Source organism: Ailuropoda melanoleuca, chromosome 10 (genome assembly GCF_002007445.2).
Source record: "Ailuropoda melanoleuca isolate Jingjing chromosome 10, ASM200744v2, whole genome shotgun sequence".
Classification (NCBI taxonomy): Eukaryota; Metazoa; Chordata; class Mammalia; order Carnivora; family Ursidae; genus Ailuropoda; species Ailuropoda melanoleuca.
Genome location: NC_048227.1, coordinates 64,703,292 through 64,730,125, shown reverse-complemented (window position 1 = coordinate 64,730,125; position 26,834 = coordinate 64,703,292). Strand labels below are relative to the sequence as shown.

The 26,834-nt window shown below is 39.4% G+C and overlaps 1 protein-coding gene across 2 annotated transcripts in view; it reads left to right on the top strand.

The window, feature by feature from the left end:
- The window catches only part of FRK (fyn related Src family tyrosine kinase), a 102,282-nt gene that overhangs the window by 44,360 nt on the left and 31,088 nt on the right, over nt 1-26,834 (top strand). For both annotated transcript variants that reach the window (XM_019809344.2, XM_002928639.4), the window contains exon 2: nt 10,664-10,785. In XM_019809344.2, the coding sequence (XP_019664903.1) occupies nt 10,664-10,785 (122 nt within the window). The remainder of the gene's footprint in view (nt 1-10,663; nt 10,786-26,834) is intronic.

Sequence of the window (26,834 nt, the reverse complement as noted above, 5' to 3'; positions counted from 1 at the left end):
CCAAAGATTCTGTCCAGTTTTTCTCCACAGCTGAATTTATTTTGATTACTTTGACTCCAGGAACACACAGGCAAACCCTCTGGAATTCCATCTGCCACATATTGCTGCCTACTGAGTGATTTTAAAAATCTACTCTCTCTCCTTCTTATGTTGCTTCATTTTATTTCTCTTTTGCACTTATCACCTTTGAACACTCTGTATAATTATTCATTTATTTTATTTTCTGTCTTTCCCCATGATTATGGGAGCTCCATAAAGGCAGGACTTTCTTTGTTCCGTTCACTGCTCTATTTCTACCAATTGGAACAGAGCCTGACACATAGTAAGTGCTCAATAAATAATTGTTGAATGAAAAATGAATAAGCGAAGGAATTTTATGGTGGTAGACTGTGGGTTATAGCTTTGTTACCAGCTCTTGCGTGAACCTGGGGAAAAAAACCCCACTTAGCCTTACTGTGTAGTTTCTGTCACAGACACCACTGAGAATTTAATGAAACACTGGACTCTTTCCCAGGGAATGCATGTACTCATTAAAACACATTTCCAGTGAGTTTCAGAGGTTTACCTATGGACCCTCATAAAAACTTCTTTCTAGTTCTAAAATTCTGATCACCTCTCCGGTGTCCCTCCCATAGAATACTTCTCCCTTGCTCTTCCCTTCCACACTTTCATCTCTTAAGTTTGTTCATTAAACGATTTTTAAAAAAACAAGTCAAATTTTCCCATCATTTTTGCAGGTATGACCAGAACTCAAAGTTCTTTACTGTGTTAAATCTTAAATGGAATATGTCATCCTCCTCGTAATGTACTTCTTGAATATTTGCCGAAGATCTCCTTCTGCGGTGGAGTTAGTGCTTTCTACACAGGAGCACCTGTAAACATCAAAGGCCTGGTTTTGGTTCTTCTTCATTTAGGCGACCCTCTTCCCCCACCGTTGCCCACCAAACCAGTCTGCTCACAGACGTGCTGCTGGTTCTTCACCTGGGCCATGCCCTTGTCCTTCATTTCTTTGGATTTCTCATCTCTGCCAAATCCTTATTCCAAGTGTCTTTCCTCTAAGACGCCTTCCACTGTTGACACACTGTTGGGTTGTTTATTTCTTGGATTACAGCCCCCTTAGCACTTAAATGCCCCTTTTGTTTTTGTCATTTCTTTTTTATTTATTACTCAGTTAAAATGATCTCTTATCCCTCCCTTGAAAATCTAAAATTCTCAAAGGCAAAGAAATATACCCTTTTTTTGCTCTTATGCTTCTTCATCCGTTTTCCATATAGTTTGAAGTGAAAGTTTCTGATACATTTTAGCAAATGAAACATACAGAAAACTATATATGACCATGTCGGGTAATAAGAAGGTTATGATACCTTCAAGTTGTATACTATCTGAATTGGGATAAAGGATTAAATGAAAGTAAATGATGACATAGAGTGTAACATTATTAACCCATCTAGAAAAAGGTACACACATGGACTTCTAGCTCACTAGACTGAACATTTGGTCTTGTTTATTCTGTGAACGTTCCCAAAGAACAAGTTATTTTATAGATCTTTATTTTTTTAAGTAAACTCCGTGCCCAGTATGTGGCTTGAACTCACTACCCTGAGATCAAGAGTCGCATGCTCTATCAACTGAGCCAGCCAGGTCCTAGACATTATAATATCAATTGCGTTTACTTTCTTTGGATGTGACAAAGATGGAAACTCCTTAATAATTAATGCTTTCAACTCTAATCCATATTTCTCTCGTTTCTAGGACAAACATTATCACAAATGTATAAAAACAAAACAGACAGGTTAAAATTTACACTTATATTTCAGGCTTGATTGGAAATGCCTTTATATATTCACACACTTTGTATGTATGTGTGTGTGTATGTATGTATTTTATTTATTTAAAGTAGGCTGCACGCCCAGTGTAGGGCTTGAACTCATGACCCTGAGATCAGGAGTTGCACGCTCCACTGACTGAGCCAGCAGGCACCCTTGTTTTTTATTTTAAAAGAGAAATCAATATTAGCTTCCATTTCCTTTTATACAAATAGGAGGTGGTTGTGAGACCAAAGCAGTGCCTTGAGATTGAATCCCTCTCTGAACTTGGTTATGCTCTTCGACTTTTTGTGAGGAATGGAAAGCTTTTGATTACTAGACACTGGCAGGTGGGTTCAGGTTATAACATCCTTACAAACATAGAGCACCACATTCCCCAGGGGTGACAGTACCAATTAGTTCATCTTACTTCCTTTCTAGAGAAATTCCTTCCAAATTCCCCTTATATGATGACTATACAGGTGAACAACAACAAAAAAAGCTTTATCAAATGAACCAAGCGAGGAGCTTCCTGGTTTCTTTGTGACTGCAAGTCATACCTCAGATATTGAAGGTGACATTATCACATTATCACACCCTTTTTACATGTGTGCAGCCCTGATATGCTTGTGTTTGGGAGGACAGGAAAATCAGCTTCATTTTTTATCTTTACGTTCATAGGCAAATGTTCTCTTTGGGAGAAGAGAGTAGCCAGATTGGAATCTGTGGTCTGTGGCCAATTAACATGCGAATCTGTGTTGCAACTGGCCCAGAGCAGATAAGTCTTCTCCCATAAGCGCTTAACACTCCAAAGTATGTGGCAAGTGCAAATAAAAGATTACACGAAAACACAGGCTTTATCTAGTTCAACATTCAGGATAAACCAAAAGACATATAAATGTCCACATTGAGGTACAATGTATTGTTTCATCAAAAGGTATTTTATTTAACTGTTCCAAAAGGCATAGGGGGTGTTTTCAGTTAGGCTTTGTACCAGGAAGGTCTGTAGGCTCAAGTGAACAGAGAATAATCTAAAAAATAAAAAGCAGCTCTAACTTTTGTATGCTACATGTGAAACCGGAAGGGCGGTCACTGAGGACTGGGAATTCTGGGGAGGCGGATTTAAGCGATGCCAGTGCAAATGGCCATAAGACAATGAGTTGATCGAGAGCCGAAGAGCTGATGGTGGGGAAGACACCGTTCAGGAGATGGCTGGTGTCCAGATGGCAGAGGGCCTGAAATTCCAGGTCAATAAGGATTTCATTCCACAAGCAAAGGGAACCCTTAATAAAACGTATTAATGTGTATGCATTGGTGAGATGTATCAGGTCATATAATCAAATGATTAACCTAGGGGCGGTGGCCTGAGCAAGGCGGGGGCATCCAGGGCAATGCGTGTAACGCTGTAACATCAGTCCCTGGCTCCTTGTATGTGATCAATAAGCAGAAGCTGTTTATGAGAACAGAAAGTAAAATATTGCCATAATCTAAGTGGTGGTGATACAGCGGACAAAGGTTGTGATGCGGGAAATGAGAAGGACGGAATGAGTAACAAAACACATATGAGCATTATTTGCTTTTTCTTTGTCCTTCTCATGCTATGTGAGTGGGAAAAGAGTGTCAGGGTTCACTTTCTGTGAGCTAAAGGGGCTGCTGAGCCTCAGGAGACTTTGTAGAGGGGAGGGGCATGCTCACCTGGACGGGAAGGGGACTTCACAGGGGCTGTCATCATACAGAACTGCCGTAGCTCAAGGGACCTTGATAATGATTTAGATACGGTAAGTGACTAAATGTGATGATGAGCGTACCCTGCAAATTGTAGGTGTTCTGCAAATGTTAGTGTCTCTGATGTCTCCCAAGCCATGCTGGTGAGGATGACAGGTGGTTTTATCCACTGTAACATGGGTCTGTGATGACAACAATAAGGACAGACCTACCCCCGAGTTCCCACCTGGGCAGTCACCCCAGGTTACTTTCCTCATGGGTGGCTGTGCCAAGCCGATCTACCCATTTTCCTTTCTGCAGTTTCTGGGAAGATACCAGTATTCTTCTGGGACTGGTTTTATAAACTCATTCTTCTTCAGGGTCTGTCTACTGTGGTTTAAGTCCAGCTGTCTTGCTTGTTAGGGAGGCACAGGGAAAATAAATTATATGTTGAATTTTGTCAATGTTATTAGGAATAGGTTTTCTTTTTTTAAAAATGTGGGGTGAGTGGTGCGTGGCTAGCTGAGTTGGTAGAACATGCAACTGCTGATCTTGGGGTCGTGAGTTCAAGCCCTGCATTGAGCATAGAGCTTACTTAAGAAAAATGTAAGAGGAAACTAACACCATTTGATTGGGATTATGAGTGTATGAGACAGCTACTTTGTGCCACTCACTGAGGCAGCGGAGTGGACAGAATTAAGACTATTAGGAGGAAATAAGGAAATATTAATGGAGATACCACATCTTTATTTTTTCAAATTTTGTTTATTTAATTTTTTTTGAGTAAGCTCCACACGCAACGTGGGGCTTGAACTCAGGAAGCTGAGATGAAGAATTCTGTGCTGTACCAACTGAGTGGCCAGGTGCCTCCGGAGGTACCACATCTGTTTACATATTGATTTCCCTAAATTTTGATTGATATCTATATTATTTAAATGTTGATATTCAGTAACAATGCATAAATTCTTTTTTTTTAAAGACTAATTTTGTCTTTTTTGTCAAATAAAGAACCTCCAGTTATCACACTACAGCTTTATAGCCTTTTTGAATTAGTAAAATGGCTTACCGCCACCTGGTGGCAGCATGTCCTAGTCAAGAACGGGCAGGCAGGATGGAAAAATCACCGGGGAGGAAACTTCCAATACAAACACATCTAGAGAAGGGAGATCATGTTCACATATTTATTCACGTTTCATCATGACCTCACACCTAACATGTCTAAAGCCAAATATATAATTTCTCCCTTAGTTTTCTGAAAATAAGTGCTATTTATTGAGCATGAGGGCGGGCAGGCATCCAGCACTTGACGTTCATTTTTTTTTCCTCTAAAAACAAACCTACCCGGCAGTTATTATTATTTTCAGTAACAAATGACGAAATCTGGGCGTAGAGAGGTTAACTTTCCCATTGAGAAGCTGTTGTGCTTCTTCAGTATTGCACTCTGCCTTTAATGCGTTCCAGGGTTTATTGTTCCTCAGTCATCTGGATTTGAAGCCCTGGGGTCATGTTTGCTCTTCAGTGAGTTTCCCTCCTCATCCATCAGCGCCTGTCCCATACTCCTTTGAGATTTTTCTTGTATCTATCAATTCTAACTGCCAAAGTTTCTACTTCAGCTGTCTTATAACATGGAGATTGTTACAGCATATTTCTAATTAACTTCTTAGATTTTTTTTCTGTTTAAGTAGATTGCAAAGTAATATAAAACTACATCTTACTGTAAATATCCACATTATGGGGAAGAATGCAGAGTAAAAAGTGGAAGTGGTTTTGGTTTTGTTTTGTTTTGTTTTTTGCCATCGTTTTTGTTTTCTCTCACTAATCTCCAGAGAAATAAGCACATAAAAGTTTTGGTTTGTTGGTTTTTAAAATATAAATAAAACTAATATTTTGATTACTCTGCAGTTTACTCTTTTTCGTTCAGTATGTCTTGCAGATCTTTCTGTGTCTGTGCTACAGAATTTACACAGTAGATACTGGATAAATGTTTGCAAAATAAACCTTAGACTTCAATCACATGCTCCTTTCATCCAAAACAGACATTATGCTTTTTGCTCCATTTTCATCTATTTGAAGCATTTCCTTCTCCTAGGTTATTATGGGTCTCCTCTCCTTTTTGGTTATTCTTAATCAAGATCTCTTTCATGGCAAGTATGGCATAGCAATAAAGACTAGTTTCATAAAAGATCAATAAAATGTCTGTGTAGTGTCCTTATATTGGATAATTTTCACATGTAGACATCAAACTCTAATTTATTATTCTCAGCTGTCTCATAAAAATTTTTAATTTTTTTTTACTATTCCTATAACTCAATAGTTCTCAAATTTTACTGTGCATCAGATGTAGCTGGAGACTTATTGAAACCCAGAGACCCCAGAGTCTCTGGTGCAGTAGATATGGGGGATGCCTGCAGATTTCCTTTTCTAACAAGTTTGCACGTGATGCCAATGCTCCTGGTCTAGGGACCACACTTCGAGCGTCACTAACCTGTAAGGCTGTCCCTGGATTCTTCCCTATGAGACTCTCCTGGATCCATCCTGGGATATCCTGATTACTTCTCAGCACTCGTTGGTTACTGCACACATGGAATACAGCATTAAAAGTGGCTGTGGTGGGCACACAGGCCTGGGGTGTGTGTGACCCTCCGGAATGGGGCCAACCGGGGCTCTAACAGGCAGAACGGAGAAGAATGACAGTTCTGCCACAGGCTCAGACCACAAATTAAGGAACAATTTTCCCAGGTGCAGAGGGTGGAAAGAGCTATCGTTCTCCAGTTAGTCTCTACAGCAGCACACGCTGTAATGATTCAGCACACGCTCGAACCTATAGTGATTGCGTCATCATTGAGTATGAAAGATGGCATTATAATGCCACTACATCCAGAAAACAGTTTTTATTTATACCCACTTCCTGGTGGTAGCTCAGCCACGTAAAATTCCAGGTATTAAGTGAGCTGATGCATCCAGTCAAGTGTTTATAGCCATTTCATTGTTACTGTAGAGTCAATACTGGTGTGATTTGTCTTGTAAAGTGAGTGTACAAAACTATTACACAAGAATCTAAAATTGGTGAGACAAAAAAGGATTTAAAAAAAATTACCACAGAGTTCCTCTCTGCAAATGTTGTAAAATTACTGTATCTTTGATTTACAAAAACTGTTTGCTTATACATATATTGGGCAGAGAAAATACATCATTTACAGGTTTGATTATACAAAATACAAATGTATGTGTATAAAACATATAATGGAGGGGTGCCTGGGTGGCGCAGCGGTTAAGCGTCTGCCTTCGGCTCAGGGCGTGATCCTGGCGTTATGGGATCGAGCCCCACATCAGGCTCCTCCGCTATGAGCCTGCTTCTTCCTCTCCCACTCCCCCTGCTTGTGTTCCCTCTCTCGCTGGCTGTCTCTATCTCTGTCAAATAAATAAATAAAATCTTTAAAAAAAAAACATAATGGAATTTATTCTTGAGAATGATGAGATAATATAAGATATAATCGTACTTCTAAGAATTTAATCTGCTAGATAAATTGTAATTCTTGTAAAGGTTTAAATATTTATATTTTGAGCAAACATTTTAATGCTGATGCATAATCAATGCACTCAGAATCTAGGAAATGCATAGGTTGATCAGTATATTTGATCCCTGTTGCTAATGTGCTTGAAATATTTGTGCAAAGAAATTTTGCCATTTCTGGAAATGGAGTAAAAAGATGCTATTAGCTATTAACTATTAGCTTTCATTGGGGGTGCAACTGCCCATAAAAATACAGTGTGTTTTATGTGTTCACCTAGACTTTATATAAATGACATTATAGTGGTATGTATCATTCTTCAACTCCCTTTTGCCCCTCAACAATTTGTTTTAACTGCTGTGTATTATTCTGTCTCATATCTGTTACTAAGTTTATCTATTCCCCTACAATGGACATTTAGATTGTTTCCAGTTTTTTAGTACTAGAATTCGTCAGCAAATGTTCTTGTGATTTCCTTCAGCACATATGGTATATAATCTGGAAGTGAAATTGAACGGTATACAAACGTGCAGCCTTATTAGATAGGTTCTTGCCAAATTGCTCTCTCAAGTAGTTGTACCATATGATATTGCCTCTAGTTTTGTATGAAGGTTCTTGTTTCAGATTTTTCCCAATACCCAAAAGTGAAAGTTTTAAATTTTGTCTAGCCTGAAAAGTGTGAAATTTCATTGCTTTAGTATTTACTGGTATACATAATAATACTGGTACAGATAGAGACTGTGCTGCTTTTCTTATTTTTATTAGTTATTGGATTTTCCTTTTCTATGAACTGTACAATGATATACGATGTCAATTTTTCTACTGTGTTGTCTCTTTTAAAAAAAATTCTTTTTAGGGGTGCCTGGGTGGCTCAGTCGGTTAAGCATCTGCCTCCAGCTCAGGGCTTGATCCTGAACTCCTGGGATCGAGCCCTGCATCGGGCTCCCTGCTCAGTGGGGAGCCTGCTTCTCCCTCTCCCTCTCCTCCCCGCTTGTGCTCTGTCTCTCCATCAAATAAATAAATAAAATCTTTTTTTAAAAAAAATAAATATATTTATTTATTTTGAGAGAGGGAGTGTGTCAGTACAGAGGAGGAGCAGAGGGAGAGGGACAGAATTCCAAGTAGACCCCAAGACAGGGCTCGACCCCACGGCCCCTGAGACCATGAGCGGAGCCAAAATCAAGTCAGGTGCCTAACCAAGTGAGCCACTGAGGCGCCCCTGTCTTGTTTTTGTTTTTGTTTTTTTTAATTGATTTTCGGTCTCAGTGTAATCTCAACACTATTCCTATTATTGGTTATATACTTTACAAATGTTTTCTCCAGGTCTGTGGCTTGTATTTTAATTTTATTTCATGGTAATCTTGCTGTTGTAGAAGTTTTTAATTGTGGTGTAAGAATATTATCAATCTTTTCTCTTAAGGTTTTTATGTCTTTTTCTTTTCCTCTTATCTAAGAAACCCTCCCCAGTCTGGTATCCTCAGAAAGTTTTAAAGTTTGCCTTAGGTCATTAATCTATGTAGAACTATGTTGTAAGTGGCATTAATTAATTTTTTCCGTATGGATTATTCATGGTAGTAGCATTGGTTATTGAGTAATCTGTACTTTCATCTCTAATTTGTGTGTTTGGGTCTGTTTGAGGTTTTGTTTTCTTTTGTTTTTGTTCCATTAGTCTATTGACTTATTTCTGTAATCATAGAAAACATGCATTTCTGTTTTTCTGTGAATTCATTATATAGCCCCTTGGAATGTTTCCATGACTTCCATAGTTTCCATCAGATAAACGGTAGTCTGTGGACATCAGTTTGGTTCCTGATATTGAGTCAGTGGGGTGGTCGTTAGTGCAGTCTACCAAATGATTCCAGCTCTCTGCCTTCTGGGAAATGGTGCGATTGTGTTTCCTACTCTCTTTGCATTTAGGCACAGACATATGACTTATTTGCGGTGGTTTCATTCTTGTATAGAAGCTTTAGCTTGAAGCTCCAGGAGCAGCCTGTGATTGGCCACATTACTCCTGCCTCAGCAATCTTGGAAGCATAGAGACGGAAATGCCCTGGTAGAGCTGGAGATAGACCTAGAGCAGAGCCCCAGGCGACCTTCCGTGGACACGCAGCTGAGGGAAAAGCAAATCTTTGTTGTCTTAAAGCATGGAGATTTTTAGCACTGTTCATTAATATAACCTGGCATATCCTAACTGATAGAGTTAATATTGTGAAATTTGCAACTTGATGATTGGCAAAATGGTTAAGAAGCACCTTGCCTTTGTTAGAAGGTAATAATTATGTTTTAATGTCTCTCTTTTCACTTCCTTTCTCCTCTTCCTTCTGATTGTTTCACCCTCAGTGCCCTCATACTCCCCAATATCCATGACCTTTCAAACCAATTGGAGTCAATTTTTGATGGCCTGTATTTCTTCCCTCAGCCTACAGCCCCTCACATAGCCCGTATGTCTTCCCTCAAGCCTACGTTTCTTCTCTTCAAGTGTCTACACTTTTAAAGATGATAGCTGGGAAGATAAATGTTTTACCTAAAATCTTAAATGATAAAGATCAACTTTGTGACTCTAGAGAGAGGGGTCATCAGTGAAAAGCAGGTTTTCTCAGCTTCCTCTTATTATCATATTGTTGTCTACTGACTTGATATTACATTTTAGCCTGGCTCCAATGTTAAAATCCATAATTCTCGGGGTGCCTGGGTGGCTCAGTTGGTTAAGCATCCAACTCTCGATTTCAGTTCAGGTTATGATCTCAGGGTCCTGGGATCGAGTCCCGCATCAGGCTCCCTGCTCAGTGGGAAGCCTGCTTCTCCCTCTGCCTGCAGTTCCCCATGCTTGTGCTCTCTCTCTCTCTCTGTCAAATAAATAAATAAAATCTCAAATATAAAATAAAATCCATAGTTCTTTGTTGGGGTTAGTTACATTCACAAACGTTTCTGTTCAGTATCTGACTTTTATATTTCTGGAATGTTCAGGATAGGAGGGTAAAGATAAGAAGTGGGGCGGCACTAGGAAGATACTTCCCAGATGGAAGCATCTTTTTCACAGCATCTCTCCACCAAGGACAATTTCTTTTGTATTTGAAAGGTTCCTCCTAAACATGCAAAATCGCCTCATATTATGGTGGCATTGGGTAGTAATGGATGGGGGGGAGAGGAATTAATGCCCAGAGAACTCTATTTTTAATTGTTCACACTTTAATGTGAAGTGTATGAATCCTTTGATTGGAATGTTTGCCTCCTCACACCTAGAAGGTGTTAGGTGAGGCGGTGAAAGTTTGATGGTGATGATAAGTAATTATAGAGCATGGAACCCAGCAGGCTAATGTGGTGGTCCTACCCTGGAGGCTTTGAATTTGACAGAAGGAGGACACGTTACCTCTCAGACAGAATAGAATGCAGATGTGAGAAGGGATGTCGTACCAGGCATTGGCCAAATTCCTATTCTATAATTTTTAAAAGACTCCTGTGAGGGTTACAGACATCCAGAAAAATCATCTCGAGTATCAAAAGGTACTATTGATACCTGTAATAGTTTCACTAAAGAATAGCAAACATTTCTGATGTTAGAATACTTTCTTGCCAAACTTCCTGCGCCTTAAAAAATGACAGTTGATTGGTTAATTAAAGTTTACATCTGTCTCTTTTTAGGTGGTTCTTTGGAGCAATCAAGAGAACAGATGCAGAAAAACAACTATTATATTCAGAAAATCAGACTGGTGCCTTTCTAATCAGAGAAAGTGAAAGCCAGAAAGGAGATTTCGCCCTTTCAGGTATGGACATTGTTTTGTGTGATTTAAATGTGGGTTTGAGGGTCTGTAGTAATGAACCTGCTGTGTGAACATGGACAAGTTAATTTGAAATTTCCCTTATTTCTTATCTTCATAATAAGTACCAAATTAAATCTGAACTACCCAAGAGTAATACAGAAATTAGCAAGCAATTTCTATCTATGGATAGGAGTCTCTGTAAAGAAATACAGGCGCTCTGGCTATGAAATGACAGTCATATAGATTTGGCTGCATTTTCTCACTTTTGCATGATCTAGGGGTCTATCCTTCTAGGGAAATGAAAAGCAAAAAGCGAAAACTACACTGTTGTCAAAATTGATCTTTCCCTAGTACAGTTTCGGTTTTTGCATTTCATTTGTCTTTGCCCAGTAAATAGAAAATGAACTGAAATGCTGGATGCCATTACATCTAGTTAACTCCATGACACATAAAATTTAGCCAAATGTAGTTTTCTAACTAAGAGTCAAATACATGTTTACTTTACATTGTCTTAGGAAGGAAGAAAGACCTACTAATTGTCTTTAATAGTTCCAGGTGCTTACATGCATGTCTCTGCCTTCAAGAATCTCTGTTTCTCGGGGCACCTGGGTGACTCAGTTAAGTGTCTGACTTTTGGTTTCGGCTCAGGTCAGGATCTCAGGGTCATGAGATGGGGCCTCCGACCCTGCTCCCCCAACCCAGGTCAGGCTCCACGCTCAGCGGGGAGTCGGCTTGAGATTCTCTATCTCTCTGCCCCTCGTCCTGCTCATGCTCTCTCTCTCTGAAATAAATAAATCTTTAAAGAATCTGTTTTTCGGTGTATGTTGCAAGTCTACAGAACGTCCTTTCTTAAAGACCATCCAGACCATCTGTCATGCGAGACTTTTTCTCTCCTTGCTCTGCTCTGACCTCTGTTTTGCCCAGGCCCATCATGTGCTATTATCCCCTTTAAAGTGTGCATTCTGTCTAGATATAAACATTTTGGGGGAAGGGATTTTGCCTTCCTTTATCCCTGTTGCCCTGCGGTAACTGTTCATTAAACACGATGGGGGCACCTGGGTGGCTCAGTAGTTAAGCATCTGCCTTTGGCTCAGGGTGTGATCCCAGAATCCTGGGATTGAGCCCCACATCAGGCTCCTCTGCTGGGAGCCTGCTTCTCCCTCTCCCACTCCCCCTGCCTGTGTTCCCTCTCTCGCTGGCTGTCTCTCTCTGTCAAATAAATAAATAAAATCTTTAAAAAAAATAAAAAATAAATAAATAAATAAACACGATGACCAGGCACCTTACTGTGTCTGCCTGGCTCACTGAGCTGAAGTCAGGACAGCCTCCACGGTGCACCAGGGAAGCAGGCCCTGAGCTCACATGGCCTAAGAACTTTGATCGGACTGAACTCAGGCCTGACTGTGTGTGTTTGGCACCCATACTCACACCAGGTAGTCCCAAATACTGGGGCAGATGCTTGGGAGCTGGAAAGGATTAAGGGCAGTGATGCTGAAGCATCTGTTTTCAGAGGCTCCGTCCTTCAGCCCCTGCTTCTTCCTGCACCAAGTTAATATGGTGTTCTCAAATCGTTTGGCTTCAGCTCCACCCCTACTTGGAGGATGCTGTTCTGATTACCATTTTTGAAATGTGCTCACGTATGATGTGCCACTGACCTTTCTAATCTTGCTTATACCCAAGGTGATAATAAACCAATAAAAAGACTGATACACGATGGGCATTTGCCACTTAGAATTGATAGCCCATCAGCCTGTGACTTCATACCAGGGCTGACCTATAAACACCCAGGTGACATACGTGAATATTTTATTAGGTCTAATAACTTTTTTCTGATCATGAAAGCAATATCAACATTGTTATGTAAATAGAGAAGCTCAAAGAAGAATAAAAAATATCACCTTCTGAAGATATATTTTTAATATCAAAATACCTTTCCTGGAAAGCTTTTTTCTGTGCTCCACCTGTAAGTATATTTATTTAAACAAACACACACTCATGTCCAGAAAATAAATGGAGATCATCTTAAAGAAAAAATATATCTAAATATAAATATGTGTGTATATATGCATATCTATATTTACATATATATACACACACATATTCATGTGTGCACATGTACACAGTGGATCTAGGCTGCGTTTTTCTTATTCTGCCTCTCAGTGTCCTGTGAACAATTCTCCATGTCCTTTCATATTCTACATCATTATTTTAGAAACCATATAGCCTTCCATTGTATGGGTATGTCATCACTTAATCTATTTCATGTTCTGTGTATTTTCATTATTTTTAGCTATTTTGCTGTTATAAAGTATGATGCAGTGAACATCCTTATAGAAAAATATTTGAAGACTTCCATGAGAATATTATACTCAGAGGAAGAAAAACGAGTCTTTTGGAAATCTCTACCCTTAATGATAAGAGAGAGAAGAGAATCCCGTATTTAAATGCATCCATGTTTGTCTATTTGGCTTTCCCAATACTTCTATGCAAAATTAGGTACTCATTATTGAGCTGAAAGCTAGATTAAACGTTTTAGATTAACTTTAAACTTATAGAAGAAGAATATTTCCATGAGGAAAACAAGCTAAAAGTAGGATTGCTTGAGTCATATCTTTGAATAATGCCCAGGCTGCAGTGACTATTCTGAACACTTTCTAAGTAGAATATTATGGAACAAAACAGCTTTACAGGCTTAGAGCAAAATTACAAGGATATTGGCTTTTATGTGCTGAGAATACTCTAACGCTTGCTTATGGATTTAGGAAGCTTTGTAGGCCTTGCTGGGAAACCAGCATATCATTACAGATTCTTTTTGAATGAAGTCAAACAATTTAGAGTCTTTCAAACAAATTATCTGATTGCTGTGTATTCACTGGGGGACAAAGTAAATGCAGACCATTATATTCTACTGAAAGGAGAATTTTCTTATTAGCCAGAAGGAGGGCTATCCAAGAGAAAAATGGAAAGAAAAAGGTCTTCAGTATGTCCACATTAAAACAAACAAATAAACAAACAACCAACCCAACTGCTGACTGTTTATTACCACTAAGGATCTTCAGATATACTATGGATTTATTTCTCAGCGCAGTTGTCCCCTTAATCAGTCTGAATTGATGGTCTTCCATTTTGCTGACTGCTATGCTGCCAAAGGAAGGCAGATAATACTCCTTTTCTATCTCTGTCTTTCCCACATGCGTTTTCCTTAAAAGTATTGTCTTTATTCTTTGGGCAGCAATGGCTTGCAGCTGTCAGAGAAGAGCTTCAGGGTGGAGCATGATTTATGGATGCTGGGGCGGGCTGGAGAAGCAGCAGCCCAAGGTTGGGGAGGGTGCTAATTGGCTTGTTGTGATCCTTGCATGGCTGTCGGCTCTTATGAGGTCTGAGTAGATCTGGAAAGAGAGTTAGGGCCATGACACTTCTCATAATGGCAAGACACTAATTAGCTGTGAATTACAGCAGCACTTCTGGATATTACATATTATATGTGGTAGCCAGAGAATCTGTCTTCATTAGATGCATGACAGGTAGTTTTAGTAGCCCTACTGTTATTTGTCATTGGTAGTGAATTGTTTTTCTGATGAAAAATACAAATTTTCGATTGCATGTCAACTTGTTTGGCAATTTTTTTTGCTTCAAGTCCTTTAAAAGCAATCATTATTGTTATTACCATTAATATTAAGTTGATGTTTTGAGTTCTATAAGCACTTATATTATTGTTTAAAGTACAAGAAAATATACTTTGAGGGCTAACACTGAGCTGCAGATAGGTTTTTCAGAAGAGATTCTGCATTGCACATTGTAATTTTACTTTATGCAACTCTGCATATAAAAACCTCCAGAGCAGTAGAGGGAATTCCAGATTCGTCCTCAGTGAAACACTTTTAAGAGCAAGTGATAAGATTGAAGATAGTTGAAAAACGATGACATCAAGGACACGAGGCCAACAAGCTCATCAGCAGTATTCAGGAGTTGACATCATTTATTTATGCATTTGCTTATTTCTTCAACAAACTTTCAAGTGCCTACCATGGGCCAAGCTTTTTTAGGTGAAGGCTGCGAAGACAGCAAGGCACAGTCCCTGGACCCAGTCTTCAGGAAGATTATAATACAGCTATCTGGTGAGAGGCAATGGGGACAGGGGCCGGTCTCTGAGGTGTAGGCAAGGAGGTTTCACAGAGGAGGAAGCATTTGTGTTCTGGGCCAATTTCTGTTACCAGGTAGCAGTGTGGGAAGGCAATGCACAGGGTTGTATGCCTGTGTGTGTGTGTGTGTGTGTGTGTGTCTGTGTGTGTGTGTGTGTAGTGGGGATGGAGAAGAGGAGAGGAGGAATGGTAGAAAATGAGCCTGGAAAGGGAAGTTGGAGCTACACCATTCAGGGCCTTGTGTACCATGTGAGGAATCTGGCCCTTGTTCTACAGGGGGAAGTTTTAGGCAGAAAGTGACCTGCTCTGACCTTGGAGAGCATGTGGAGAAGGGACGGGTTTTACAGATGATAATCCACAGGGGAGCGATGGGGCAAACACAGTGGCATCTCTTGTCCCTGTTAGAAATCCTAGGTGCATGGCAGCAGAGTTCCTCAGCATTCTGCACGGAGGGGCAACAGGACCCAAGCTCAGCTCATCCCACTGAGGCTCTGCTCTGGCACAGGGTGTCTCCAGAAGCCACAGGGCCTGTCTGTTGCTCGGCTTTTCTTATGGGGCAAGTGTGGGAATCGCCCGAGGAATTATAACAACAGTCTTTGTATTGGTGCTGTGCGGTCTGGGCTTGGATATCAACTATTTGTCAGGTTGTTTGGCAAACTGAACACCTATGGGCCTTGGGCACGGTGGGAAACTGCAGCTCCCTTTTTGTCCAAGGAAACCATGGGATCTCCTGGAAGTTGAGTTCAGGTGCAGCCCCTCCTCCTGATAGAGGGTGACAGTGAAACAGGCCCAGCGGGTCTTTGCCACACAAGCAAGAATGAGCTTCTAGGGTTCTTTACGAGAGAGTTCTGCTTATCTCCACAGATGACAGCCTGAAGCAGGGAAGAGGTATGGCAAATAGAGAGTAGGAAAGGGAGGTGAGAAATATTTAGAAGACAGAACTGACAGGAGTGGGTGGCGAATCAGAAATGGGGTACGTGGGGATGCAGAATCTAGGATGACTCTCCGATCTCTGACTTGAGTGCGGGGGGCAGAGATGAGGTGTATAGGAGGAGATGGCTTACAATGAGAGAGGAGAAAAGACCAAGGCAAGAATGCTTAAAGATGTTTGAGGCAATAGACATATGGCAGACATACGAGTAGCCATAATATCTCTCTCTCTCTCTCTCTCTCTCTCTCTCGCTCTCATTTATTTATTTATTTATTTTACTTGTTTCTGCTGAATTTGAGCAGAGTAATTACTATGATAAATTTCCATTACGGTGAACATGTTGGTGCCATGGAATATGCATGACTTTTATGATACTTTGTGATTGCTCTGAAGTCCCTTCTTAAGAATGTAAGATAGTCCTCTGCAGTGACACATTTTAATTTTAAAGTAAATAGAGATAATTAGAACCAAGTCAATGTTTTTGCCATTCAAAGTAATAGATTGCCCTTGCTTCAAGTACTGCACAAGGGTAGAAGGGTCTTATAGAAAGGATATCACTTTCGTTAAAGGCTCTTGGCTGGGACGACTATGTATTTGCTCATTGAGGATAGCTTTGATGCTTGAAAGTGGCCGGAGTTATCTGAAGCAACTTTCTGAGTAATATGGGTGATGAACCTCAGTGATACATACGATGGATACAAAGTGATACGACTTTGTAAATATTTCTGCATGTCTTATGAATTAATTCTGAGGGTAACTCAAAGGCTAATGAGAACAGCAGCAGCGTGGTCAGGGAAGATGCACACCCTTTCGTGTTGACCTTGTGTCTGTCCTTCACATTGAACTTTCCTGTTCCAAGAGTCACTTGTATTTATGAGCACCTCTTTCACTGTTGGTCAAAATGTACTTCTCAAACTAGATTGTAAACTCCTTGAGCAGAAGACACACACGTGTTTTGCTTCTGTTATATTCTTCCTCTCTATCTCCACAGTTCCCGTATCATTTGTAAAGCCAGCAGACGCTCAAACACTCACCTCTTTACTCTACAGTCCACCAGGAGCAGAGATAAGCAAGGCCATTGTCACTTGCTTACACCTCTGAAGTCTGGATCATGCAGGATCACAAATAATCCTATTTGCTGTGCTTCAGGCTTATTTTAGACGGACTGTTTCTCACCCTGACAGGTTAGTTGTTTCCAGGTAATAAGACTTTTGTAGATGAGACAAAATTTGGAGAAGGACATCACTTGTAGTGTGGCCTCTGTCTCTCTGCCTGGCACAGGGTTCAAACTCAAACTCACTTCCACTAACCACTGAGATTCTGTTATTACACCCAGACATCTTTAGATCTGCTGACTCATGCCCGTCTGTTGCTGGCCCAATGGCAAGAGGCCGTGTGTTTCATTGCAGTCCCCTGAGCCATCTATTCATTCTTCATTTAAAATTAATGCGGGCATCGTGGCCACAAGAGTGTGTCAACAGTTCTGTTACTATTAACCATGAATGTAAATACAATTGTATATCCCAAGTAGGAGCCAGTATTAAATGATTGGAAAAAAATTGCTCCTTGAATTTATTATGCAATGAAACTTCTATGGATTCTGGGAGCATTTTGATATTGGTTAAAGATGTTTTGCTTTTCAAAAAGTGCACATGCTGCAGAAAGAGATTTTTATGTTAATAACTCCAGTATCTCATATAAAATGTATTAAATTTTAAACATGTTGGTGCCATCTTAGAAAATGCCTTTTAATTAAAGTCATAATTTAGTTGTATTCAGCTTAATTGCAAATATCATTGCCTGTAATAGCAAGTGGCTTTTTTTGGTGAGTTATGGCATTTCTTAACATTTCCTTTTCTTAACATTACTACTGATAAATTATATTTCAAATGTTTTAAATACTCTATGAAGTTAAATTAACATTTTATTATGTAGTACATATATCTGTGTTTATGTCTGTACATATACACACACACACACAGATGAACAAGAAAAGAACCTTTCCTCTAGAGCACTGGCTTATGGAAAAATCTTCTGTCTTATTGAAAATCTATGACTAGCATTTCTAGAAGCCACAGTATTCTTTAGGGGGCTTGCATTCTATTTTTTTCCCTCTTCTTTCACTTGTCTCTGAACACCACATACTAATTCGTCTTAATTTTCATTTCTGGTTTTGCTTACCTTGTTTTATTTATTTAAAAAAACCCTTTCTGTATGAATATTTTGAGCTATTTGGAGGGAAACACACAAAAAAAGAAACGATGCATATTATTGTTGCTTTTTGAATGTAACGTTGTAATAATAAATTCCAGATATTAAGTAAATAAGTGGGAAGTTGCTAAGTCATGTGGAGGTTGGTGAAATTGCTACTTTTTTGTGATTCATGATGTATTCCATTCTGTTATTTTTTTCATTTCATTAGTTGCCAGATTAAACTAATTCTTTATTTACATTTTGTCCCATTTTGTACTTCTAGTTGGAGACAGTGGCTAGCTAAGAATTATTTGAGTTAGCATCTCCTGTTTTCTATTCGAGAATATATATAAGAGGGCTACCTGGTTGGCTCAGTAGGTTAAGCAGCTGACTTCAGCTCAGGTCACGACCTCAGGGTCCTGGAATGAAGCCCTGCTTTGTGCTCACTGCTCAGCGGAGAACCCGCTTCTCCCTCTCCCTCTCCCTTTCCCCCTCCCCTACTCATGCTCACTCGCTCTCTCTCAAATAAATAAATAAAGTCTTTTTTAAAAAAAGAACATACATAAGAGATATGGAATCAGAGCAGCTCTGTAAACTGAGTCTGTCAATTGATGATTTGTTAGACTCTGGGTAGATATTCTTCTGACTTCAGTGTGAAGGTAGGTGAACTGACATAGAAGTGGCTGGAGCAGATTTTGACTTTACATCAAGTCAGGGCTAGTCATGAGGAAGGAGGGGTGTGCTTTGACCTGTGCTCGGTGTGTGTTTCCGTCGTAGAGAGGCAGGACATGCAGCTACCAGAAAACCAGGCAGCCCCTGCCCTCCTGAGTGGAATGACTTAGTGGTTTGGGTCTTCCCTTGGCATCATTGGTCGCCCCCTCCTTTTCTGCATCCACGTGGGACAGCTGCTTCCCACACAGAAAATGTTATAAAGATGGAAGTTGACAGGCAATAATAGTGTGTTGCAACCTAGGTGAATTTAACCTTATAGAAAGAAAGAAATGAGAACTCTGCTGTCTTGTGACTGTGTTTTTCACACTTTCTTCTGGTTAAACAAACAACCCAGCATTATTGTCTCAGTTTGGTGTGCTATCCCGAAGTACCATAGACTGGGTGGTTTAAAACAGCAGGCATTTATTTCTCACCATTCTGGAGGCTGGGAAGTCCAAGATCAACATCCAGCAGATTCAGTGTCTGATGAGGAGCATTCCTGGTTTGTAGCCAGTTGCCTTCTTGCTATATCCTTGCATGGCAGAGAGAGAGAGGGACATCGCACATGAGCTCTGGTCTCTTCCTCTCCTTATAAGGGCCCTCTCCCTTCATGAGGATTCCACCTTCATGACCTCATCTATACCTAAGCACCTCCCAAAGGCCCACTTCCTAAAGCATCACACTGGGGATTAGGGCTTCAGCAGATGAATTTGAGGGGAAGACAGGCATCAGTCAAGGATTGAATTCTGTTCCTTAGTGTCAGCAGGTGTGCCAAGGGGTAGGAGAAGATCCACCCTTCTTCCAGCAAAGCCTTGGGGACTGAACAATTGCTGAACATTGGCAATGTGCTCGGAGGCTTGGTGCATTAGCAGCCCTGCTGTGCATGCACTAAGAGAAGGAAATGTACACTCATTCAACTGGATGGAGAGGAGGACCGGTGCATATGTTTTTTTCTTCAAAATGCCAAGTTTCTTTTCATTGAGTATAATGGGGAAAAAATAGAAGTAATGAGATTCTGTATACTCAATAACAAAATTTCCCAACTTATTATTGCAGAATATGAAGTCTTTGACAAGCTGAAAGTGACCCATAGAGCAGGTCTAGGGGTTAAATGCATTTGAAGAACACCTCATATTACATTGCTTCTGCCGTGACTCGACAAAGCACATGAAAGTCTTACAAGTCCTACAGCAAAGAAACTTAACTTTTCAACCCAGAGTTTCCCAAACCACTTGATTAGAGAACCATTTCTTTTTCTATAAAATGTGGTTTGGGGAAAAAATAATAGTATAAGAGATGATAAATAATAATCTGAAGATGTAGAGAAAATTGTCATCCTTTGGAGACATATTCTCTAAAAGGAACAGAAGAAAAATTTTTAAAGCGTTTGATTTGCAATTATAAAATTCAAGAAAATACAAATTCCAAGAAATTACGCATAAAAAGCAGCACAAAAAGGCAAAAGATGGAGATAACAAACAGCAAAATTGTCACTTTAGGGATGTGAAGAGAGACTTGAGATGCTCTCAGAAACAAGAAAAACGTGAAAATTTGTGAGAGCAGGTAATGCGCGAACAGGAGACTCTTCTTGAAATTTAAAAGAATAATTAAATGCGAGCAACAGTTAACTATGTAGTAGAAGAAAACTTCCCAGAGTTAAAAAATGAAGTCTGTGCTTGTTGATTAAAAGGACTCACATTGTTTCAGGCAAAAAGGTCCAGACCTCGTGTGTCTTCTCAAAATAATTTAGTATCAGTGTAAACGAAGAATTCTGTGAGCACCCAGGAAAAAAATAATTTCAAAAGAATGAAAATCGAGTTGGTTTCAGAATTCTTTTCTACACCCTTCTTTTCCCACACCCATACTCAATGTAAACATTTTAAAAAAAGAAAGAAAAATTCACCACTGATGAAAGACAAATAAATAAAAACGTACCATATAAAGTCTTTTTTCCCCTAATTTTATTGATAAAGTTAAAAAGGTAACTGTGTACCTTCACCTAAATTCACCAGTTTTAATACTTTGTGACATTTATTTTCTCTCCATCATTCATATATTGATATGTCTCTTTATATAGACATTTACATAGAAGTTACAGATATCATGTTACTTCACCTTTAAAAACTTTAGTATTAGTGTGTATATCCTAGGAATAAGGACACACTTTGACAGTACCACAATACCATTATTAAACTCAAGAAATTTCACACTGATAGAATAATATCATCTATTACAGAGTATATACTCAAATCTCTCCTAATGTCCTTGCTAGCTCTTTGTTTATTTATTTGTGTTTTGATGCAGTAAAGGATTATGCATTGCATTTGGTTATTGTATCTCATTAGTCTCTTTTATCTAGAAGAGTCAAAGCCTTTGATTACTCTTCTTTGCATACTCAATAAATTCTTATCTACCTTGACATTTCAGCCCTTTGTAGTACTGCTCAAGGTGGTCTCCCAGCCTAATCTTTCCTATTCTGTAGTCAAACTGTGCTTCCTGCAAGCTGAACACCAGCTATTACATGACCATCCCTTGTACTTCCCCTCTTCCTAACCCTTTTTTTTTTTACTTTCTGAAATGAGCAAGGTACTCAGGGCTTACTTAGCACAGTGTCTTGCATGTAGAAAAATTTTTTTGATAAATGTTTGTTTACTAAAGGTTGAATCGTTTTAATAGTTTGCTACTAATCTTTTTCTTGCCTCGCTTTTTTCTTCTTTTTTAAAAAGATTTGTTTATTTGAGAGAGAGAGTGAAGGGGGGAGGGGAGGGGGGAGGAGCAGAGGGAGAGGGAGACACATAGACTCCCCGCTAAGAGTCTTGATCCCAGGACCCTGAGATCATGACCTGAGCCAAAATCAAGATTTGGACACTCAACCAACTGAGCCACTCAGGTGTCCTTCGCTATTCTTGATATAAAAAAACAATTTTAAAAAATATTGGGAGGAATATTTATTTTGAACTATTTTTAATCATTTGTTCATTGATTCATTCATTCACCCATTCATCATGAACCTTTCTTTTGTGTACGTTATATGGCATAATTGTATAAACAACTAGCTCACACTATAACAAGCGTTTGATTATTATGCATATAAAGCACTTAACAGGCAAAGTGCTTTTAGAACCCAGAGAAGAGAACAATTTTTTCCTGGATTAATGAGGGAGGGCATTACAGGGAATAATGAGACAATAGTCAACACTACCTAATAGTGAGTAGAAGTAAATGGAAACTAGTGTGCTCAAAATTATTACTTTTTTTGTTCAGATAATGGCCATTGTTAAGAACCTTTCTTACTTTGAAAAAATCAGGTGATGCTCCTTATATGAAAATGGGAATTATTTTGAGCACTTTGACAAACAAAGTAGAGATCTGTAAATCATTCATACGTTACTACCCACGTGCTTGAATAACTTTCAAGGTAGTAGACTGTCTTTATTATAAATGTGATCATGATCAATTCGATAGTTTTATTTTTGAATAGCAAGATAGTGCCTGAACTCAAATTTGAACCCAGGTCTCTCTGGATCTTGGGCCCAGATAACATAAACTTAATGATCTCAAACTGGGAAAAAGGGGAAGGATTGAAAGAAAATTTGCGCAGTGGAGGACAACAGGAGGCAAAGAGAAGAACATTTGAGAGGGCATGGTGCTGAGTTTTGGATGGAACAGGAAATTAATCTTGGCTCTGACAATGAGTCAGTGACCCTCAGGCCTTTTGATTCTTCCTCTTTTCCACTGGTCTTGAGCATTCTCATCCAGTTTAGACTTCCGGGAAATAATAACTAACTAAATGTTTGTGTTTCAAGGCTGCCTGATTCTTCAATTAAGCATCCAATTTCTTTTAGTTACTGGTAAGTGGAAAAAAAATATTTGAAAAAATCCTGTAGAATTAAGCCTAACCAGAACATTTCATCTGGTGTTTGTAAACAGCCACATTGGCTACAATGCTGAATGTCGTATGTCTACCCTATGCTGGCTTCTACTTTCTGCTTACACTCTGCAACTATGGGCCATTGGAGGGCTTTCAATCAGACCCTTGCTTTGGGGCTTTGCTCCCTCTTGTGGCACATCAGGAAATAACATGCCATTTCAGAAGCAATGCAGGAGATTCTTGTTTTGATTTTGTTTTTAGGTTTCATGACCCATTAATTTATAGGAAGGGGAAGAATATATGATTTTAGTTGGAAACAAGTTTACCATTTTAAAGTATCAGTAGCATCCTGTGCTGTAAATGGAAACATGTCCGACTGGCAGTAATTTTACTTTATTCATGTCAAAAAATTGACCAAGGTTTGAATTTTCTTAATGATTCAATATCTAGTTACTATGTGGTGATAGTTACACAAAGTGTGTTCATGATGTAATAAGTGAATGAAATAAATACAGTCCAATTTAATAAATTAGTAGCTCTAATTTTAAACTGTGTATTTAAAATGATATATGCATATTAGCTACTTTATAACTATTTATCCGCATTGCATCAATCACGAAGTCATTTCTAATGCATTTTAGAAACGTGCTTTGCATTATGTTATTAGAAACTTTGGCACAGGAGCTACAACCTGAGAAAGTATCTGTTGTCTTAAAAGCCTATGTGTGGCAGGTACTAAATTTATTTTCCTATTTGTGTAAGCAAGACAGGAACTTTCGTTAAACCCCTTCTCTCTGCAAAACTAGATCCTTATCACCTTCAGATGCTTTTAAAAATGTTTTGCTAGAAGTAAAACATGAAGGAGACAAAAGCATAAAAGGAGAAAAACAAAACTTACATTCCTATTTTTATATAATTTTAGTAAGCATCATTTTCTGTATATCTCTTATGTGTATAATCCTGAACAAAATGATAACCCAGGCCTTCAGGAACTTGTGATTCATTCATTCATTCATTCATTCATTTATTCAATACTTATTTGATGCCCACTATGGGCGGTTAGTATTCAGAGGGCTGAGCTACAATGGCAAACAGTCTCTGACCTCATGAAGTATATAGTCTAGTTGGCAGTGGGAGGGAAATGTCAGCTAAATATAAAGGACACACGCATATAGGAAAGATATCTATATATTTGCTGTGTTACTCTGGTTTCTACAAGAGTAAGCAAATCATTGAAATCAAGGAAAATGCATTGTTTTATTAAACAGAATAATGATGGTTTGGAGTAGAAATGAAAATTGCTTTCTTGCATTGGCAATTTGAAAGAAATCTGGAAGCAGAATTTTATGCGAAGGATATCTAGGCTGGGAAGATGAGGTCATCAGAACCTCAGTTGGATTCTCCCTTTAAAGGTATTAAAGTTTATGATTATGAGCTCTGTAGCCTGGTTTTTTGGGTTTGGATTCTTCCTCTTATACAGTGTGGCTTTTGGCAAATCACTCAGCCTCTCTGTGCCTCTCTGTGCCTCAGTTCCCTCTTCAGCAAAATGAAGATTAAATATAGTATCTACCTGGGCACCTGGGTGGTTCAGTCAGTTGAGTGTCTGCCTTTGGCTCAGGTCTTGATCCCAGGGTCCTGGGATCCAGACCCACATTGGGCTCCCTGCTCAGTGGGGAGTGGGGGAGTGCGGAGTCTGCTTCCCGTCCCCCCTCCCCATGGCTCATGTTCTCTCCCTCTCAAATAAATAAATAAAATCTTAAAAAATATATAGTATCTACCTCTTAGTGCTATTCTTTGGATTAGATGAATTAATATAGTACAGGAAAGGTACTTGAGACATTGCCTGGCACAAAGCAAGCAATATGTTTGCCATTGTCATTAGCATTCAGACCTGAGCAATAATGAGCCTTCAGATTATGTGGCCCATCGTGGCAGCTTGCTGTCATGGGATAACAAAGGGACCATGAAACTATGTTAATTGCTGTGTGGGATGGACCTAAGAAGATACTGGTTTTGTTCTTTTCTCTTTAAAATTTGTGGTGTAGTTTCAGCTTTTTGTTTTGTTAGTTTTGGTAATTTAGGTTGTGAAAAACAAGGATTAGGTACAATAATAGCACTGGTATCAGGGATGGGAGGGATGCCCAGTGAATAGGGTAGGATCTCAAGTATCAAGCACATTTATCATCACATATAAATACGTATAACCCATCATGTTTCCCTCGATGGGCCTTTGTCACTATGCTGAACCCCCAGATTTTCACGTTTCATCTAACTGTTTGTGTCTTAGTTTTCTCTTTCAGAAAGTTGAAATCATAATTTTTCTCTACCACATTCAAATGTTGCAATGACTATGTTTATTTCTATAAAGCTCCTTGCTAGAACAGTAGTAGAATTAGAGAATTTGAACTGAAAAGGACTTTCAGATCATCTAGTCAAAACACTCGTTTTATAATTGAAGGAATTGGAGGTCAGATAGCTTAGTAACTCAGCCAAGGTAATACAAGTAGGTGTGAGTAAGGCATAGCTACCTTTAAAATGGGATCTTCTGACATCTTTTAAATGTTACTCAGAAATCATGCTGCTTTCTTTAAAATGCCCTCTGTTGGGGCGCCTGGATGGCACAGCGGTTAAGCGTCTGCCTTCGGCTCAGGGCGTGATCCCGGCGTTATGGGATCGAGCCCCACATCAGGTTCCTCTGCAATGAGCCTGCTTCTTCCTCTCCCACTCCCCCTGCTTGTGTTCCCTCTCGCTGGCTGTCTCTATCTCTGTCAAATAAATAAATAAATAAATAAATAAATAAAATCTTTAAAAAAATAAAATAAAATAAAATGCCCTCTGTTAGTCAGTTTTTACCCCTAAAATTCAGTGGTTTACTCATTTGCATGAGGACTGTTGGTTGGTTGTACTTGGCGAGGCTCTGTCGGTCATACCAGGCCTACGTTCAGCTCCATGTATCTTTCTTTCTGGGACTCAGGACAGGGGAGCAGCGGTGGCTGTCTGGGGGAAGGCACTCTCAGGTGGACAGCAGAAGCTGGGGGGAGAGCAAAGAAGAGGAGGGCAAACTATTCAGACTGTTTAAAGCTTCAGCTGGGAATATAATAATAATAACAAAGATTCTGCTAGGATGTGCCATAGGTTGTGTTTGTTCCTATTCCAAAGGAATCACACAGCCACATCTGAAGTCAGTGAGATGGGGAAGGATGTTATACCTATTGGAAGCCGTGGCAAAGGCCAAAAAAGGATGATTCATTGACATAACTTATGTAAATAAATGCAATCAAAGGGCTCAGGATCCAGTAGATGAGGTACACTGTAAGTATCAAAGGGGTTCAGGACAGGACCTCCCCCCACCGCCCCCAGTTTTCCACTTTGCCATGTGGGTTGTTTTGAGTTGATGGCACTCGAGACACTTCGGGCTCAAGAGAAACTTTTGTCCCTCCCTTAAGCACACAGAAGAATCTAAATTAGGGCCTTTCCACAATACGGGTTATTAACAAAGGTATATTTTATCTGGGTGACCCATCTGTATGGCAGGGCAAACATCTAATTACTAAACATCTGTTCTTCTTATCAGCCTGTGAAGTACATTTCTTTCCTCTGAAATCTCAGACCCCTACCCCCTTCTCTTTAGTTCAGTTCAGAATGACATTTAGACCTTATTTAGCTTGGCTGTCTTTGAAATTTCCATGTCTGCGTGAATTCCCCATATGTATGCTGGTATTAAATTTGTTTTTCTCCTGTTAATTTGTCTCATGTCAATTTGATTCTTAGTCCAGCTGGAAGGACCTTTGAGGGGATAGGAATTCTTGCCCCCCAACAATATATGGGAGTAACACTGTGGAATGAATTCAATAGTAGAAGTCAATGTACAGTGAGATCCGAAGGACCAAGTGAGCCACTCTGCTTGCTTAGACCAAGAGGCTTAACAGAAGAGGAGATGCCTGGGCTGGGCCTTGAAAAATGAATCTGTCTCTAATACATAAATAGAATGGCGTTCTAGTTGAACAGTTTGTACAAATGCACAGAAACAGGAAATAATGTAGTGCATTTAGAAAACTGCAGATAAGTGTTAAAAACTTGAAGATAGGGTGTAGCAGGGAACTGTCTTGAGGTGTCTGAACTTAGGTGATGGGAAACACTTGAAGAGCTATCAAAAGGAGAATGATGAGTTCAGATTTAGGTTTTAGAAGACTACTGGGGTAAC